The following is a 12,798-nucleotide window of genomic DNA, read 5'->3' as shown; positions in this document are numbered from 1 at the left end:
TAGGAGATGCAAAGTTAGTCCCTGCGTTTTAGGACATGCAGATGTCAGGAAGTGAGGCTCCAGATTTGGTGTAAGGTAGTTGGCTTAGCAGGTCACAAACCTGCTGAGGGTTGTGGGACGGCGGTACAATCACGCCCTGACTACAGCTGTCTTTTCCTACCACTTCCTCCCTGGCAGATGGAGGTGAATCACTGGGTATGGCCTCTGCCAGCAGAGAGGGAGGTAGAAGGGATCCTCCCAGGGAATCCCAGCTGTTGTAAAACCTCTCCCAGTCCCACGCACCGAGCTGCCTGCTCAGTCTACCAGTCCGAGTCCACACACAGCCAGCCTCCACCTTGGCGGCTTCTGGGCCTGCTTCATCTTCTGGGTTTAAATTTCAGGGTTTGCTTCATTTCCTGGGCCCTGCCCTTTCACTTGTACCGTTGGCTTGCGGCATCGGAGCCATCGGCTTTGCAGCTCTGCCGTGGGCACTCTGGTGGGGGAGCCGTGTCCGTGCCAGGATGCCCTTAAGGCACACTGAGTGCCTTGCAAGGGGCAGCTCCGAGTTACAGCGCTGGTGACAGCAGGCCGGTGTTTTTAGTAGCCTATCAGGCAGGTCTATTTCTGGTACAAACCCCATTTCTTTCTGCACAGCTTTCCTGTACAAAGTGATCTTCAGTACATCCCCACAGGCACCCTGACCCCCCTCCTCATGCACATATGCCCACAAACTCATTCCCCTTGTTCTACAAACCCTCAGCCACAGCCTCGAACATGCAGTCATATGCATCCCTAACAGGCTTACACACATACAGATGCACAAGCTCTCACAGTCCCACATGCACGGTCACACACACCTCACACACTCGGCCCCCCCCATGCCTACCCCCCCACGCTCGCACTCGCACAACCTCACGCACTCTGACACTTCCCTGCACACTCTCACACCTCCTTGCACACTCTCACACTTCCTTGCACACTCTCACACCTCCTTGCACACGCTCTCGCACAAGAACAGCCCCACCGCTTCACCCCCCCACACACGCTCCCGCCCCCCCCCGCCGCCTAGCCCAGAAGATGGCGCCCGCCCCGCCGCCGGCGCGGCCACTGCCGCCCTCTTCGGGCGGGAACCCCTAACGGCATCCCCTCGGCCCAGAGCGCGCCTCCCTCAGCGTTTTTTTTTTCTTTTTTAACACAAAACCAGACATTTCCTTCTAAAACAAGCCAGTTTATCGTTTTAGCAGCTTCAGATTCCCTCTTGCCAACCACAAGAGTTACTTCCAGGGGTAATTTACCTCAGAATCTCTCTCCGACTGGGAAGCTGCTGCCGAGCACAAGGGTGGTTAGAGGAGTGAGGGAGGGTGGGAGGAGGAGGAGGTCGAACGTCGAAGTTTGGGTGTGATCAATATAAATTTGGGGCAGAGAATGCAGACCCAGGGGTCTCAGCCCACCCCAATGCTACCCAGAGCTCCCCAAGTCCTCACCTTGTAGATGCAGGACTTGGCGTTCAAGAAAAATAGCTCAATGGTGGCATTGTCCTTTAGATAGGAGATACTTTCAATGTAGAACCTGAAAGGGAAAGCAAGAGAGGTGAGACACGAGGGAACTAGGGCAAAACATGAAAATGCACTCATTATATGAAAAATGTGGTCAACAGAGTCATGTTAAGTATACTAAAAAGGAAGTTTCTTTGCTTCTGGCAGACTGGGGTGGTGAAAGAGACTTGTGCATGCTCCAGGATGTAATCAGTCACCACCACCCCAGCCATATGAAAGGAACTGGATCATCAAGTGAATGATTTCATTTCTAAAAAATCCTTTGTTTTGTTTTTAAACTTCAAATAATAGGTTTTTTTCTGTTTGCTTGTAAACTCCCCTTCATTCTCCATCCTATTTTGACATGTTTTCTTCACTCCTTTTCCTAACTTGCCCATTTCCGTGCTGTTGACCTGCATCTTGTAAAATATTCACTGACAGAAATCTACTTCTGGATTCCTTCCCTGTTCGCTTCAGCTCTGCATAAGGCAAATTTTATAAAGGCGTCTTTACATATTTTAGCAGCTAGCATGTAGCAGTGATGGCCGCAGAGTAAGCAACCAGCAATAGTTAAGGAACTTGCACAATTTAACAGTACTGTGAGTAGCAGTGCTGGGGATGACTGGGAATGCCAATAATCTGATTTGTTTTTCTGAGCTGAGATGACTTCTCAGAACTCAGTTGAAAGTTGACCAGCCCAAACCCTCAGTGTCAGAAAACCCCACTCTCATTGGCTGACTACCCCAAAGATTTGCAATTATGTTGAAAGCCCATGATATGTATGAATTAATCCAGTATTCCATGTCCTGCCTGCTTTGAAGGTTTGATTCTTTGGCAGTGAACTCAGTGAGACTTTTTCCACAGGCTTGCATCAACTCCAGCCCTTAATTCTGCCTTGTGACCTTTTGGGGAAAAAAGCTCAAAGTTAATGGCTGGTCATTATGTATATGGTACATATGTATGTTGTGTGTTCCTGTAGTGCCAGAGAAAGCCCGGAGGGGTTCAGTGAATGATTAGGGTGAATTTTGCATTTGTTTTGTGTTTTAAGTAAAGAAGAAAACCCTGCATCTACCTGCGCACCCTGTTTTATAGTGATCTTTAAGTACAGTGATCTTTAAGTACAGTGGCAGCAATGTTCCTTACATAAATTCCAGTACTATCGTGCCTTGTCAGAGGCAATTAGAATAGGGAAGGTGCCAGGGAAATGCTGTCTGCATCAGGAACTTAAAAAAATTAGATACTTTAGAAATCTGGGTAGAGACACGGGGTCCAGTTACAGAGAAACCTTACTCCCTGACCCCACTGCCTGGGAATGGAGCTGAGAGACCTGCTGATGCTCCCGGGGCTTCACACAAGCACTGGAGGGATTGTCCATGTTCTTCTGTTTGCAGAAGTGAGGGCTGTAAATGTAACCTGCCTTGGGGTAAAGGTCAAAGCTTTGTAGTGCTCCTGAGTGTCTTCTGAAGACTCTTCAAAACAGTTTATTTCCTGACAGATACAACCAACTACTTGCTTACTAGAGTGAGAGAAACATTTTGAGGTCTTCTTGTTCTTCTGCTGAAGTGTTTCTGCTATTATAAGCCCAAGTAAAAAAAAAAAAAAAAAAATTGACTATAGGGATCATGAAGCACAAAAATTAAACTTTTTTCCTAATTTGTTTTCTGGCTTCCACTGGGTTTCACCTCCTGTCCTTGAAACTGCCTCTTTTTTTTTTTTTTTTTTTTTTTTTTGGCAAATAAAAATACAGTTGGCTTTAGAAAAGCAAAAAAAGATGCTGCATTAAAAAAGGAACCTTCTTACCAGATCTGTTCTTTGAGTGCAGCTGGCTTTCCATCTGCTGAATTCATGGAGAAAAATGATAATTTTACACACTCTATGATTCTTGAAGAACCTCCTCTGCTTATTGCCACTACCAGCGCTCTCTAGGTTGTGATGGTAGAATCTTTAATTCCAGGGTCAGACAAAAACAGAAACATTGATTCCATTTTTGAATCCCAGTGAAGGTTAGACAAAATGCTTTTTGTTTCATCAGATCAAACAAGACCATCCTCATCATCACTAGAGGGCAATATTGCATTTCTTAAGGTTGCAAGGATCTTTTTGCAAGGCTTTCCACATAGACACATACACTGATCATGTTCTGTACAAAACTGAGTTTCTCAGAGCACAGAGCTTGCACATGATACTTCATCTTCACAAAGAAAACCCAATTCTCAAGTGATCTCCATAGTGGAGAGTGGACTGGGGAGCTACTGGCTCTCACACGTGCACCCAGACAAATGCAAAACTTGTGCACCAGGAAATTGGTGCTACTTAAAAGAAAGCAGATTTGCAGAGAGAACTCTTATGGGATTTTCTGTGTGGCAAGCTCAGAAAACCCGAACTGGAGCAGACTCCCCTGAATTCACAGCCAGTGCTGAAACAGAAAGGGGAGGGAGAGGCATGTTTTTTTGCTCTGATTGTGAATCAGACCTCCACCTTTTCCAAATACGGTGAAGGAAACCGCACTTTCCAATGACCAATGTCAGTGACTAAGGAGGCAGGAAGAAGCGTCCAGCTGCTGAGGCAATGAACCAAGCAAAAAAATCTGGGTTAAATTCCTGACTTGGACACGGGTTTCCTTCATGACCTTCAGAAAATCATTTAGCTGCTTCGGGGTATTGTGCTGTGTTTAGAAAATACTCCTCCCTCCTCTGCCCCTCTCTGGCAATTTTGCCTGTTAAGCTTACAAGCCCTTTCTTACAGCCTGTTTCAAGATCATCAGTTTTAAGGGGCAACTCTCAGATTTCTGTTGAAGACTCCCATGGGAGCAGCATTCCTCCATGTGTGAAGCTCATATATCCAGCAAATATGGATGGGCTGGACAGATAAACAGGCAGTACAATGTGTCCAACACCTCTGCCCCGTTACCCATATCTCTTGCAATACAGCCAACAAACAGCTTTGCCTCCAGCAGCTCCTACAGGAGGTTCCTTGATAGCCAGCAATTGTTGCTATGAGAAATGAGGTGCTCACAAGAAGGGGGAACACCCCAAAAAGACTTTGAGAGTGTAAAAACCAAAGAAATAATATGGGAAAAAGTTTAAAAGATCTGACAATGTTAATCTATTTCTGCATTCCCCATCTCTCTCTAATCCCAGTAATTTATAATTCATCAAGTACATCTTCTAAGCATTAATTAAATACACCAGTGAATATTACGCTGGGTAATGAACACAAAGCCCCTATCTTGACCCTAACCCTCTCAGCAGCAGGAAAATAATGAGTACTGCAGAAGGTATCTTGGAAGACTTCAGAAGCTACTGCATGTGAAACGTTTAAGACTTTTTAGCTGCGAGGACATGTCTCGTACTGTTCATATTGGTCTATAGTAAGTGTTGGTTAACTGACAACTTGCTGAGGCAGCTTAAGCCCCCTCACGCCGTTGATGAATGGCAATTCCCACCATAACCAGCTAAGCACAGACATTTAAACAGCAGTGCCTGTAGGAAGCAGCTGTGGAAACTCCTGATGCTTGGGTGATGGGAAACTGGCACTACTGTAATTTCTCCCTTGCATTACACACTGGCGCACCTCCGACTTGCAGCCAGGAGAAATGCCAGACTGGGACATAGACTCACCGGTTTGATTAATGGTTGTTCAGGTGATGGAGAATCCCTGACCACTGCTGCTAGACTCATATGTGAACCCAGTTGTGTGTGTGCAGATGGGCAAATTTAACAGTGTTGGGAAGGTGCTTGATCACTAGTGCTTCATCCTTGCAGTGGGGATAGGAGGCCTCAGGACTCTCAGGGAAATGGCCTCCAAAAGCACCTGAGCTGGTGGTGTGCTTGTGTGGACAGTGAGAGCTGAAATGAGCAGCATTCACAATTTCCACACACCAAAAGCAACTGTCAAATAAAAAATACTTAGCACTGCTTCTAACACACAGCCCTGGACATATCCTGTCAGCCTGAACTTGGCCATCTATCACCTAGCAGGGACCAGGCTCTGATCAGTCGAGTTCCTGACTGTGCAAATGTAGTGTCATAACATTTGGGATCACAAGCCCATGTGTTTATTTCCAAGCAGAACCTGCCAAACGGTAAAAATATTTCACTGTGGTCTTCAACACGATGGTATTTTGAAGCATGACCATAGCAAATGGATGACTTGTCTACTTCAGGTGTAGATCTGTCCTGAGGTAGTGATATCATCCTGCTTCTGTGATGTTTGACTCTGGTGGGAACCAGCTGGTCCAAAGGGCTTTTATCCAACAACAAAACCACTTTTTCGTCAACAAGAAACACTCCAACACTCCCTTTCTGGTGCCATGGTGTCTTCTTCCAAGGAAATTAAAAGAAAACATTGAAAGGGCTTTGGAAGACCTCAAAAAGGTTTCTCTGATGAACAGCATCTTCTTGAGGAGTGCCCCTACCAGAAAAAACTGTAATTGAAACTGGACCCCTGACTAGGACAAAGGGTCCGTCTGCCATCTGGAGAGCCCAGACCAGGCAAGGGCATAGCAAAGCACTGTCTTGCTACTGTCCTATCAAGCCTCACTCCTCAGAAGTCTTGCTGCTTCCAGCGGAAGGCGGTGGGGTGGCCACAGGGGCACCGGAGGCAGCTGGGCGAGGGCCATGCCAATGCGCGTGGCTCCGGTGTGCTGGTACGGCGCTGTGCGAGAGGGCTAGACAAAGCAGAGGCACGCGGTGCCAGGCAGTGACGGGGAGGCCAAGGATGGCACTGAGGATGTTTGCTGCTGGTCAGGGTGACCAGGACTGATAACAGTGTGGCAGTGGTTGTTGGGTGAGTTCCTGCCTTTTCCAAAGGGCAGGAGCTGGGGTCTCAGTATGGCAAGGGCGGGGTACCTTCCCTCCAGCCCTGTGATATTGCTTCCATGCAGGGGGGCTAAACACCCCTCTTGTGCCTATTAGGAATAGGAAAGCAGAAAAATTCCAGAATAGCAATCCCAAGTGGCTCTTCTCTCCCCTGGTGAAAACATTATTTTTCTCACGAAAAAGGAGAATAAAAGTGTAAAAACAGATTTCATGGAATGTCAGAATGAAGCAAAAGGATTTTGGTTTTGATGTGCATTCACCTTCCCAAGTGTTTCCTCCTGCCCTAAGTGGGAAAAACACTCAGGCACAAGAGGAAGGACTGAAATGAGCAGAGGTGTCTCCCATGTCCTTCCCAGCTGTCTGACTCCATTCCAGTTAGGATGCAGGACAGAGCTGTCAGCAGAGCTCAGTTGCTCTGTCAACAGACTGCCTCTTATTTCATTATTACAAAGCAATGGATAAAGGAGAAGACCCTTTTTCTGCCTCACCCATCCTGGGGTCTGGCTCATTATCCCTCACCTGAGGTCTTTAAAAACCTCAGAGGATAATTTGAAAAATATGAAGCCATTTGCTAACCAGGAAAAGAAAAATCACATGCATTGGTATAATGGACTTAAATGCAGATGTCATTATGTCCAGTGTCTCATGCTAAATGAGTATTCTGAGCAGCTCGAGCTGCAGAGCTCCTTTTATGTTCAGCCCTGTTTGCTAATAGTCATGGGTGCACACTTTTATGTGCTGACACTTAAAGCAGACAATGGTCATGCTAAATAGTTGGCCTGTTAAGTAATCAGCCAGGAATGAAAATCAGCAGTGCTAAAAAGCTCCATTTACCTCCCCTTCTGCATTCATTTTGATTCTGATCCCATGTCCTATCCTCTGTGCTTGTGCCATGCTCAGGGACCCCTTGTCCAGCACCTGGGGTTGCTATGCAGGGGACAGGACACAGCAAGAGAGACCTAGGTCAACTTTTACCTCATCACAAGGAAGCCACAAAACTGGACGTGAATGTGAGTCCAGAAATACAGAGAATTGCAGTTAACAAAAGAATAAAGCTGTGGATATTGTTTAACCTCAGCCCGTTCCCCCTTTCCCACCAGAATTACTGTACTGTGAAGCTGTTTGCACCTTTACCCACCAGCTATCCATTTTTCTCAGTGTTCTTAAGAGGTTGGCCCATTGAAGTTCTGGAAAACCGTGTGTTTTGGGGATATTTGCTCATTCCTACGCCTCATCTTCTCTGTGTACAAGATATTAAGGCTCTGCTTTGGAATATCTAAAGACCAGCTTTCTTTCTATCTTCCAGGCTGTACATTCTGGGAGTCCTTGCAAAACGGTGAAGTGCTCTACTATCAACATAGAGAAGGGAAGGAATCGAGGTGGTAATGGAGGCACATTCTTCCGCGATGTTTGGTCACAGCATCAAGCATCACCTGGGAAGGCACTGACCTCAGTACAGTGAGTCCTCTGCCCTCTTACCATGTGGGGAACCAGGCCTGACGAAGCCATAAAAGCAGCACAAGATATTCTGCAAATCGCTCCACCCCTGAAATGTCCCATGGAGCTTAGCTTACAAGAGAAGAGCGTCTTTGTGCAAAAAGGCTGTTGTAGCTCCTCTTGGTTTGGAGGGATGTGGTTATCTGTCCCAAGTGTGAGGTGAGAGCAGTGGCCAGATCACAGCAGCACACTGCCTTCCTCCCCTTCTCTCCCTCAGTCACCAGGGGAATTCCCCCAGACTCTCCTGAGCACCAGTCCAGCTCCTTCCTGCTCTTTGATCCTTACCAAGAGTGACATCTTGGCTATTAGAGGTAACTAGCTGAGTGCACGCTCTTCCGTAACACCATCCCTCAGTATTTGTAGAGCATCTTTCATCTGTGGATCTTGAACCATTTTAGGAATAGAAATCCCTCCAGCCATTTCACTGTGTTGTCAGCAGCACACGAAGGTGTGATTTGACTGTGAAAGCTGGGATGGGGTTTACATACTCACTGGCTCTACCCCTTTGTTCAATGACACGGCAATGGGACCCTCATAGCAGACCTTTCTGCTTCCTTCACTGATGACAGCAAATCACACCCACTGGTGTAAGGTATAAATGCACAAATTGCAATGAAAATGGAAACAATGCCTGCATGACTTTGACCCAGTCAGAGAATGTGTGTATAGGCATTGACATAGCTACTGCTGCTTGATCCAAATTAGGTACAAATCCTACACTGACAGCATCCATCATTTCTGCATAGTACCTATCATGCTGTCTAAATGCTTCCCAAAATTAGACAAGACAATGCTGCCAGCATCAACACATTTAAAATATGGCTCAAAACAACAAGTTTTTAGAACGCTGCTTTTTCTTCCCCCTTGGGTGGCTGAATGGAAAGGAAAAACAACCTATCCCCTTCTCTAAACACAGCTCACTTATACAAATGCATTCCCAGTTAAGCAGAAAACAGAAATGATGTTATGGGACTCAAGAGCCAGACTGCTATTAAGATGTGTGTGTAATGGATGGCTTAGCTCAGAGCTGCGTGCTAAGTAGCAGAGCCCCATTAGTTCCCTTCCTCAAGCAAAGGTCAGTTTTCACACAAGTAAATCTTCCGACTGGACAGAAGTTTCTCATATCTCTAAAGAGACTCTGAGGAGCAAAGCCTCCCCGCAGGCAATTTATTACACCTTCCCCCTGGTGAACAGAGCAGGGGGCCACCCTGAGAAGGCTGCAATAAATTGTCTGCAGGCAGCCTTGTCTTCCAGCACAAACAAGGTCTGGGCGGCTGTATTTATACACTGTGGCTGAGTGGGAGGAGGGGGTTTGCAGGGCTGCTGGCTTTTGGGATCTTCCCGCTTAGCGTGCGCACAGCTGGTGCACACCAACCAGCAAAACACATGCTGTACAAAGAGACCTGGGTTATGGCACAGCTTTGCTGGACTTTATAGACAGAGCAGCTCACGGGAACCCCTGGAAGCAGCTTGGTTGGTTAGGCGGGTTTAATATTCTGATTTTTGCTATTGTTTCTACAGCACCCCAGCAGTGCATGGAGCTGAAGGGATATAATGTGAGTGGGAGATGGCTCTTTGTCTACCCATATGTGTAGCATAAATTGCCTGGGAGCTTGGTGAGGGGAGTTACTGGCTCAGTACTGATAGTGAGAGCGGGTGGGGGAGACAACACAGCTGGAAGGAGCTCAGAGAAGAGATGGCCAGCCATGAGAATGAGGATGGAGCATGCCAAGGTGCTGAAACATCTCGGGTCAGTTCCCTGAACTCTCCTGGGATGATCGGGCTCCATGGCAAAGCAGGGTCCAGCACCACCCTCCTTGCAGCTCCCCTTGCAGAGGAGGTCTGCAGCTGACCAGGGAAGAACAGAGGAACAGAGCAATGGGTATCTATATGATTTTTCCCCAGCACCTTCTCCTGGGTTCTAGCAGGTGAGACGAAGCATATCCATGGGTGGGAGCAAACTGCTGGTTCTCTCCCTCTCCCCTGGCTCCAAAATGGATGTATTTGATAATCTTCTCGGCCTCTCTCCCCAGTTCCTGTAAACCCCTGTCTCACATCATGGAGCAAAGATGGCACTGCGCCTTCCTCCTCGGCAGGGAGAGACAGGAGCTGGTGATTCCTCATTCCCTGCGTGGAGCAAAGAGGTGGAGCGCCACATACCCTTCTCTGGTGGTGAAGACTGTGGATGGAGAAACAGCCCATTATGTACATGCGAGACAAATAAATTGCTCTGGTTAATTTAGTGTGGTTCTATTCCGCTCTTCCTGCCACAGCAGGCTGCTGTCATCACCACCCCCTAATCTAATTTCTTGGAGAGAAGCGAAGCTGAGTGGAAGTGGCACACACAACCATGGTGTGCTAGATCGCCTTGTGAGCGAGTCAGGGAAGTTGGGGGCTGGATGCCATGAATCTGCACCCCATGAGTCTGCACCCCATACGTGTCTTTTGGCCAGTGTGGGAGGCAGCAATGCATTTCAGCAACAAGTTGTAAGGTCCATCTAGCCTTACAAACAATCCATATTAGCAACAACTGTCTCTCTCTGTTCCTTCCAGACTGTTTCCAAATGGTCTCCTGCTTCTTTTATTTTAACATTAGTCCTTTTTAAATGTAATACAGGTTTAAAGACTGGTTGTAAAGGAGTGCTGAAAAACTAAAATAGCAGAAGGCCTCATTAGCAGCTAAAATCTGGTACAATTCCATTCAGGTAGTCAGGCAAAACCTTGTAGATGGGAAATGCCTCCTCAACCCTGGCTGTGCCAACCCTATTTGAAATAATATTCTGAATTTATAGGCTGCCCTTGATGCACACAGAGAGGATTCATCAGGTGAAAAGAGGTAGCTACAATGTAGATGGCTACATCTGAGCAGGCGTCTGAGGTCAGAGAAGAGACATAGATATTTTAGACTGCAACTTACTGAGATCCAAAGCAGTCATCTAAAATAAGATTAATTTTTCCTGAAAAGTGCCTATTTCTTTCCAGTGGTAATACAGGGAGGCTGCATTAATTAGCCCTGACATAGAGCTGTCTGCCAGGTAAACATCTCAGGTTTGGAGTGGTGATTCCCATCTCAGACATTTGTCCCACCTGTCCCAGACCTGGACTGCTGCTGGTGCTCACAGAGCCGCGTTCCTTCAGGTTAAAGGAAGCAATAACACGCATGAGCTTTGTGCTCTGGTCTCATATTTAAGGCCACTTTGTTCTGTAGTAACTCTGGTAACCTGGCAAAACGTCTGGCCTCAGTATTGAGAGTCCTGAGCCCCCACAGCTCCCATGCTGACTTCAGCCTAGCCAGTACATATGAACACAAGCCAGACGTTGCTGGACACAGGCATTCCTTTGTGGGAATACTGCCGGGCCATAGATACAAACTCTGCCCCACAGTGTATTTGCGTATTGAGGATTTATTTCACATTCTTTTTCCATGCCTTTCTGAAATGAAAGGCTTTCCACGTGAGAGATGTTCTGACTTAGCATGATGACTTCTGCAGTGAGTTGTCACTGTTTAGCTGGCGGAGCTAACCCTGAGAACACATATATTAATTCCTGGGAAAAGATCCACCAGTGAAGTGAATTTTATTTGCTGAGCTTGTTCATATAAATTAACAGCATGACAAACATCCAGAAGATAAAGAGATCAGACCCATGCTGGTAGTTCCCTAGCTAAGGATTGCTAATCCCACAAGGCCATTGTTTGAGGATGAGAATTCACTGCAAAGCCTGGCCAACTTTATTTTCCATGAACAAACAACGTGCCTATGCTCTGATCCTGTCCCACCTCAAAGATTTACACAAAGGGAGTAATTTTGCCTTCATTCTCCTGCCTATCTGAGTCAGAGCAAAATGCTTCTTTCCCTGCCAAAAGTATAACAAACTTTATCTGAACCCCTGCAAGCTCACTTTCCCTCTGACCTCCTTGCTGCCTGGGACTCCACACTTTACTTAGGTTCCTGCCCTTTGCCATGCACCTTGTGTTATGAGGTACAATTTCACTGTCCTCTTCTGGTCTCAAAACACCTCTGTAGAATCAATTAGTCAATCATCCTTTACATCTCCCAGACTTTAGCTGTGACTCTCATCTGACTTGGTTTATCTGCACTGTAAACCCTTTGAGGCAGGGAATGGGTTTCACCAACAACCAAGCAACCAGGGCTTTACAAAGCCACCTGGGGAAGCTAATTCTAAGATGAGAACTAATATCACTCCCATCCTGTTGCCAGACATCCCACCTCCCCTGCAAGGCAAGACACATGGCACTCCCTCTTGCTTTCATGTATGGCTTTAAAGCTATATAAATGTATATTAGCAGAGTCTCATAAAGTAATATTGCACAAGAATAGCCATGGGGCCGTTCACACTGCCCAAGCAGTTCTGATTGCTTCCTAGCTTTCTATGTTGTTGTCAGTGGAAGGTTTCCAGAGAAGCACTAGATGACAACCTGAAAACAGAGAGGCTTCAGTTAGCTGTGCAAGTGTACAAGGGCAGAAGCAATTTCTTCTGAACTAATGCTGAGAACATCCTTATAAAATCCTCCTTCTTTGACATAGTGCTGTGAAATGTTTGGTCTTTGATTACAGAAGAGAGTAAAGAAACTGGACATCAATGTTCAACACTGTCAAACCCCAAGGAAATATGTGTCAAAAGATGAAGCTTCAACAGTGCTGCAGAGATTTAAATAAAGGAGGAGAATTTCACACTGCAAAGCTTGTGAAACTTCCTATTTTCAGCACGGTTATTCCAAGAAGCCTTTGCTTAAAAAGGTATGCTTCCCTTTAAATGTACTTTTAGAGCAATCTAAAAACTATGGCATCGATGGTGGCATGCTGCCCATCAGCACTGCTGCAGGCAGGTTAAGGGTAAAAACAATTTGATGGTCACATAAAAGGTGAAAATGGTTCCTCTGTAGCTTCTCCTCTTCTCAAACTACCATTTACTGTTCTTGCCTGAAGCTTCATGTCTTCAGTAGT

At 46.4% G+C, this 12,798-nt stretch overlaps 1 protein-coding gene across 8 annotated transcripts in view; it reads right to left on the bottom strand.

The window, feature by feature from the left end:
• Positions 1-12,798, bottom strand: part of FRMD4A (FERM domain containing 4A) — a 377,000-nt gene that overhangs the window by 79,025 nt on the left and 285,177 nt on the right. For all 8 annotated transcript variants that reach the window (XM_032985843.2, XM_032985844.2, XM_032985841.2 and 5 more), the window contains exon 5: positions 1,464-1,548. In XM_032985843.2, coding sequence (XP_032841734.1) covers positions 1,464-1,548 — 85 coding nt within the window. The remainder of the gene's footprint in view (positions 1-1,463; positions 1,549-12,798) is intronic.

The sequence above is a fragment of the Tyto alba genome, unplaced genomic scaffold (genome assembly GCF_018691265.1).
Source record: "Tyto alba isolate M040663 unplaced genomic scaffold, T.alba_DEE_v4.0 Super-Scaffold_2, whole genome shotgun sequence".
In the NCBI taxonomy this organism is placed as follows: Eukaryota; Metazoa; Chordata; class Aves; order Strigiformes; family Tytonidae; genus Tyto; species Tyto alba.
Note: the sequence above shows the minus strand (reverse complement) of the source record. Positions and strands in the feature narration are given on the sequence as shown.